The 7,118-nt window shown below is 41.7% G+C and overlaps 1 protein-coding gene across 1 annotated transcript in view; it reads right to left on the bottom strand.

The window, feature by feature from the left end:
* Positions 1-4,479: 4,479 nt before the first annotated feature.
* The window catches only part of GLTP (glycolipid transfer protein), a 94,887-nt gene continuing 92,248 nt past the window's right edge, over positions 4,480-7,118 (bottom strand). Inside the window, exon 5 of the mRNA XM_069759342.1 lies at positions 4,480-6,091. Within this exon, the coding sequence (XP_069615443.1) occupies positions 5,909-6,091 (183 nt within the window). The 3' untranslated portion in view covers positions 4,480-5,908. The remainder of the gene's footprint in view (positions 6,092-7,118) is intronic.

Raw genomic sequence — 7,118 nt, 5'->3', positions numbered from 1 at the left:
AAAACAACCACTGACCAGCAAAAAGGTTAGCAATTGACAGTCGTTTAACACTGCGCATTATGCAGTGTAAACGCACCATAAGGGTGTATATTGAGATGTTAGGGATGGCCGTTCTAGCTGTATGTGAAATGCACCCATTTGCCATGGTTTCCAGTGTGGTTATAAGATTTTTTTATTTCTTTGCTGAAAATAATTTCAATTGTAAAATTTGCAGTGATAGCACAACTGTATGATGCACTTTTAATTGCACCTCAACTGCTAGGTCTGAATATACTTTAAGATGATAACATTATTTCTCATCAGTTTCCTGCACAAAATAAATCAGGCCGTCTGTGAGCTCACATTAGTGGCTTGGCAGACTGAAAACCTGCAACTAGGCTTTTTTCTATTATTCTTTCCAGATCTATGAACATCCATCCAGTCGAATCCTATACCTGTTAGTTGAGTCTGGTATTGTGGCTCTGCCCCATTGAAGTGAATCGGGTTAAGCTACAATGCCAGATACAACCTGTAGACAGGTGCGATGCGGCTTTTGAAAGAAAGCGGCCACATTTTCTAATCCTGGGTAGCCCGTTCCAAGTCATGCTTGGAATACTCCATATTTATGACGCACGTCTGACTCATTACGTATGCAAGCACAAAGGTCAGATAACCTCACCCTTTGGAAGCTACACCCTTAAAGTGAATGACTTCCTATTAACATGCAGCTGATTCCTTTACATTTCATCCTTATAGCAGTATCCTCTTGATACAGAACTGAAAATCTGCAGTAAAATTAAATGATAGAATGAGTCTTCAGTCATCACTTGTGGAGAAGAGGAATAACGCCCACCATACACAGATGGCTCTCCGTCAGATGATGGTTCGGCCAGCACATCTTGGCAGACACACACACGAAGGAGAAACACCGGCACACTGTTCTTTTAAAACAATTGTGTGCTTGAGGAAGTGACTCGTGGTCCAGACTTTGAGGTAGGAACCTCAGCACCACAAAAGAAAAATGCAGACTGTAGGTCTTGCTGTAGTGTAAATTTATTTTGATCCGACAAGGAGGCAAAAACCGGTATGATCCAACGTTTTGAACGGAAGCGGTCTTTGTCAAGGACATCTGTTGAAAGTGCAGATAGGCAGAAATCTAGAGCAACAATGTAAATAAGACGTCTTATACCCTGCTTGCCACATTTCCCAATTCCAGGCTCTTGCTCCACACAGGTCCTCTTTCACATGAGAAATCTTACGATCTACATTATTGCTGTGTAAGGAGGTGAAGCACAAGAAGAGTCTGGGGGTGGTTACCTTCTCGGCTCTGCCTGGAACCATTGAGCTGGGCTACAGGTTCCCCAGGGGGCAGACTTAGAGACTGGGACAGGAAGGAAGCTGGGCAGAGAGCAGGAAAGGCACGCGCACAAGGAAGAGAGCAGCGGTCAGAGCAGGGTGCATCTGCGCTCCGGGAGAGAGAGAGCTCCCGGTCAGAGGACAAATACAGGGAGATTGCCCAGAGAGACTGCATCTTGTGAGTACATGAAAGCGGACTCTGCTGTGACTGGAGAGGGGCGCTTTGAGACCCGTGTAGAGACTGCGACCCCTGGTACCCACGGTATCAGTACAGAGACTGTGACCCCTGGTACCCACGGTATCAGTGCAGAGCCCCTGATTCCTGGTGAGAGACTTAATAGACTGACCATCGTTTTCCCGGGATAGACTGTACTGTAAAAGCTAAAGACTCAGAGCCTGTGCATACCACATTAACTCCCGAAACCCCAGGCAGCGGGCTCCTAGAGACTACTCAGCCCACGGACAACAAGAACAAGTGCCGCTGTTTCTCGGCGCCTACGTTGGAGAAGACGACCCTTCCAGCAAGTCCTCATCAGACTGAGAAGTGTTCTTTTCTCAAGAAATCCTGCTTACTTCTGTTACACTGTTTGACTCCCATATTTTTGCACTGTTTTATTGCTAGTTATTTCCCACTGCTTCCTCCCTGCGAGGAGAACCTGATTCCTGTTATCAAACCCCTCAACTGTTGGTCTGTCTGTTCCGTGGTGACATTCTCAGTACCTACATACTATTACAGCTGCACCAAATTTCTGTCTACCAACAGATGTCCTTGACAAAGACCACTTCCGGTTGAATCGTTAGACCCCATCTGTTTTTTACTCTTTGCCAGATCACAACAAATTTACAGTACACTGCAGCAAGAACTAAATTCTCATTTTTCTTTTGTGGTGCTGAGGTTAATTTTGCACACACAGGAGCGCTCGTTCGGCCCAACGCTCAAATATTCTCTATAATCGAGCAGCTGCAACACACTCCTGGTGGCAGCTTGTCTCCGTCTGGGACAAAAGAATCAGCAATCCAAAAATCGGACTTCACTCTCCTGACAATCAATTGTCCATAGCCCTCATACTCAGACTGTTGGTCAAACTTGTCAATATCAGCTGAGAGTCTAATGGGAATACCCCTTTAAGGCTACCATACACATCTTCAAAATCATATCCGAATATGTAGTACTAGCATTAGCAAATACCGCCAATTAGAAACGTAGCATAATTGTTCTGATTCGCTATGTCGCTTACCCCATGCGCAGGGCATTGCAGTAGCTTAGATTGCCATGGTTATGACCATTAACAGCTAACTGTAGCTATATGGTGGTCGTAACAATGGATACCCAAGCTTCTGCAATGCCCTGCACATAGGGTAAGCGACAGTGAATGAGAAGGACTATACCACATTTCTAATTGGAGGCATTTACTATTATTATTATTACACCTACTACATATTGGGATAGGATCTTGGAGACGGAGATACCCCTTTGTTTTTGTTTTTATTTTTAAAGAATTATTGAGCAGAATATATGAAAATTATGCAGCCATCTCCTAAATTTCCCACAATAGTGGCTTCAGGAGACGAAAATTAAATCATTTAGACAAAATTTTAAACCTATTCAGAATAATTAAAATAAAGTGTTAACAGGCTGCACATTTGCTTTAATCAGGCCATATACAGACTAAGGCTGCCGTCACACTAGCAGTATTTGGTCAGTATTTTACATCGGTATTTGTAAGCCAAAACCAGGAGTGGAACAATTAGAGGAAAAGTATAATAGAAACATATGCACCACTTCTGCATTTATCACCCACTCCTGGTTTTGGCTACAAATACTGAGGTAAAATACTGACCAAATACTGATAGTGTGACGGCAGCCTAACAAGAACATATCCTACCGATCTTTTGTGTATGGAGGATATCCTCCTATTCAGTGGTGTAACTTGAAACTCGATGCAAAAGTTCCAAATATTTTAAATCTTTAATAGCAATAGTTTTTTTCTATAGGCCAAGGGGAATTTTAGGGTCCCCTAGGCTCCAGGGCCCGGGTGCGACTGCAACCCCTCCACCTGTTGTAGTTACGCCCCTGCTCCTATTGCTGCAGTCAGGCTAAGCAATAACTCAGCGTGTTCAATTTTACCATGACCTATAATTTGTTTTCCCACTAATGGAAATCTGTTTGAAGGATTTCAGTCTCCAAGCTATGTACATGTGCATGTAGTTCTTCAAAGACAAGTCCAGCACTACTTTTAAGTGGCCAGTACGCAACTCCATTATTGAGAAAGCAGCATTTGAATTGATATACATAGGAGATTGAAGAGCTATTTATAGATATGAAGCCTCTGTCATTTCAGGAATCTGAAGCTTTTGTCACTCCAGCTCTACACTCAGCACCACCTGCCCCTGCCTGACTGACCGCCTCAGAGTTGTGACATCAGGCAATGGAGCATTCAGTTAAGCAGCAGGAGGAGGCAGCACTAGATGGGCAATAGAGTTGGAGTGACAGAGGCTTTGGATCTAGAAATAGCTCTTCAGACTCATTGCGTATGAATTCAGATACGGATTTCTCAGTAATAAAGGAGCAGACTGGTCGTGTAAAAGGTATTGCTAGACTTGTCTAACGTGCTACATATACATCTATATACTTTGGAGTGTGAAATCCTAATGACAGATTCCCTTCAAATAAATAGAGGCTTGTACCGGAGGCTTACTTCTTTCTCTCATGCAGGGTCAGCATATTTGAATGTTCATGTTTATAGAGTCTGTAATTTACCAAAAGCCCATCCACTACATGCAGGTTCAGCTTAAAGAAAAGGTGGCGCAATTTTTTTTTGGATTAAAAATGATTGTTTATATAAACAATTACGTTTAATACAAAATTAAATTTAACTTTAATTTTTATTATTATTATTTTTGCAGACACTGGGGGCTGCCATTTTGCTTTGCAGGAGTGTAAGAGTCGCTGCACATCACTTACACTCTGCAAATACGGCAGCCCTGGGCATAGGAGACAGCGGTCGCCCGCCAACCCTATACCTTGCATTGTGCTGCTCCTGCTGTGATCTGGGCATGCCCCCTGGGAGAGACGGAAAGCAGGGGGAGAGGAGTGCATAGGAGGGAGAGCGACCCATGGGGAGAAAGACATGCAGGAGGACGTCAATGACAAATATTTTTATTATGCATATAAAATTCACACAACAGTTAAAAAGGAAAAAATTGATAAAGGATAAGGCAGTCCATGAATAACGTGACTCATTTTAAGAGATATTAAGGCACTAAAAGGTTTCAGATTTCAATGGAGGCTCATCAACAGAAAGGTACCACAATGGGTGAAAGCAGCAAAGTGAACCAAGCAGCAGAGCGGCTCCGTACTGTATGTGAGAATACTCCTCTGGTTGCATTGAAGTCAATAGGAAAGCTGTAGCGTGCCAAGTGTAGTGCATGGTGTGATTTGAGAACATCCAGACAAGGTTAATAAAACTTACAGTGCACAAATGCATTATTTGATAGGGAATAAAAAAGTCTACACAAGTTTGCTCCTCTGTTGCTGAATAAATTGACAACTGTTCATTAATTCCCTTTGTCATCTGTGTCTGTCCACATGAACGCTATCAAATCAGTGCTGAAAGTGACCGCTGAAACTCGCCCAGTTGTCAATTTATTCATACACTTACAAGAGGAAAAGCACAATACATGTTTAAGACAAGATGCTCCAGAATTGTTGTTATTCCATGGGTGATGCAAGTCGTTCATAAAATATACTTTACAGATCGCATAGGCGAATCTTTTTGGAAATGTATTGCTTTTTTTTCTGGGAATAAAATGGTCATTTTATGTTAGGACGTACTCCTGAATATTAGACATTTTGTCCTGGAACACATCACACCATTATTAGATTAACTAACACTAGATCATTTTAAAGACATACCATCAAATACGCTCACTTTGTTAATAAAAAAAAAAAAAAAAAAGCAAAACCGAAAGGATGAAAATCTGTAGCTGTCCATGTTAGATCTGTCCGCTACGTACCTGCCAAGATGAAGAGGAATTGTACCCAAAATGTAAAGATTTACCATATATTAGCATGTCACGTATTAGAAACCGGTTTACTAAGTTGGCTACTACTTTTACTTTGAGAAATATTGGCGTGATTCAGTTGTGGCAGATGAGCAAACGTGAGCGCAGCTATATAGGTTTGAATATTTAATGTGGCTTCTATGGAAATTATTACGTGGATATTGCGTTTTATACCAGCAAGTTAGCGGCAATCAACATGCCTGCCACAACAAAACGAGAAACTGCAAATATCTCTGCAAGTAAAAAAACAAATCTAATAACCGATCCGTAATATACTGGTGTATGGTCACGTCTACATTTTGCAGGGAAATCCACTTTACAGATTATTCAAGTCATTGGGGCGAGAAATCAATATAGGCATAGTGCTGAGCAGAGCACTTTCATTAGGCGTCTTTTGTTGTGAATGTTCCACGTATCCGCTACACACCTCCTGGAGACAGAAGAAAAGAGGCCATGTCCTGAGTTGTAGCCAAAGATAGTGAGTGGGTTAAGTCTGTAAGAGGGGTAGTTAGGCTTTGTAATCCAGCTCTGCGCCCATCTTGTTGTACATTATATATATTGCTTCAATGGTGGTGGTGTAGTTGACCAGGAACTGGCGGATTTTCTCTATACACTCTTCTTCTTTCACGTTTTGTCCTTTGGAAAGGGCCTTAAGAAAGTCATCTTTATACGGAGCAGCACATAGAGCAGCCTAAATAACAGAAGACACATGTTGCTGTTAATACAGAAGAAAAACCAACACATTTAGAACATACACTCGACCTTCAACTGAATTGTGGAGTAGAACCCAAGGAAGTGTACAGGCTTATGATCCCTTTGGATGTCATCAGTACCAGATCTTTGGGGATTAATAAATCATCAATACCACAATCGGTGAGGGATTAATACACTGCGTGCAGAATTATTAGGCAAATTGTATTTTAGAGGATTATTTTTATTATTGATCAACAACTATGTTCTCAATCAACCCAAAAGACTCAAAAAATATCAAAGCTTAATATTTTTGGAAGTTGGAGTGGTTTTTTTTTAGATTTGGCTATGTTAGGATATCTGTTTGTGTAGGTAACTATTACTGTGCAGAATTATTAGGCAACTTAATAAAAACCAAATATATTCCCATCTCACTTGTTTATTTTCACCAGGTAAACCAATATAACTGCACAAAATTTAGAAATAAACATTTCTGACATGCAAAAACAAAACCCCAAAAAATTAGTGACCAATATAGCCGACTTTCTTTATGATGACACTAACAGCCTTTCATCCATAGATTCTGTCAGTTGCTTGATCTGTTTACGATCAACATTGCGTGCAGCAGCCACCACAGCCTCCCAGACACTGTTCCGAGAGGTGTACTGTTTACCCTCCCTGTAGATCTCACATTTTATGAGGGACCACAGGTTCTCTATGGGGTTCAGATCAGGTGAACAAGAGGGTCATGTCATTTTTTCTTCTTTGAGACCTTTACTGGCCAGCCATGCTGTGGAGTAGTTGGAGGCATGTGATGAAGCATTGTCCTGCATGAAAATCATGTTTTTCTTGAATGATACCAACTTCTTCCTGTACCACTGCTTGAAGAAGTTGTCTTCCAGAAACTGGCAGTAGGTCTGGGAGTTGAGCTTCACTCCATCCTCAGCCCGAAAAGGTTCCACAAGTTCATCTTTGATGATACCAGCCCATACCAGTACCCCACCTCCACCTTGCTGGCATCTGAGTCG

The sequence above is a fragment of the Ranitomeya imitator genome, chromosome 1, assembly GCF_032444005.1.
Source record: "Ranitomeya imitator isolate aRanImi1 chromosome 1, aRanImi1.pri, whole genome shotgun sequence".
In the NCBI taxonomy this organism is placed as follows: domain Eukaryota; kingdom Metazoa; phylum Chordata; class Amphibia; order Anura; family Dendrobatidae; genus Ranitomeya; species Ranitomeya imitator.
Note: the sequence above shows the minus strand (reverse complement) of the source record. Positions and strands in the feature narration are given on the sequence as shown.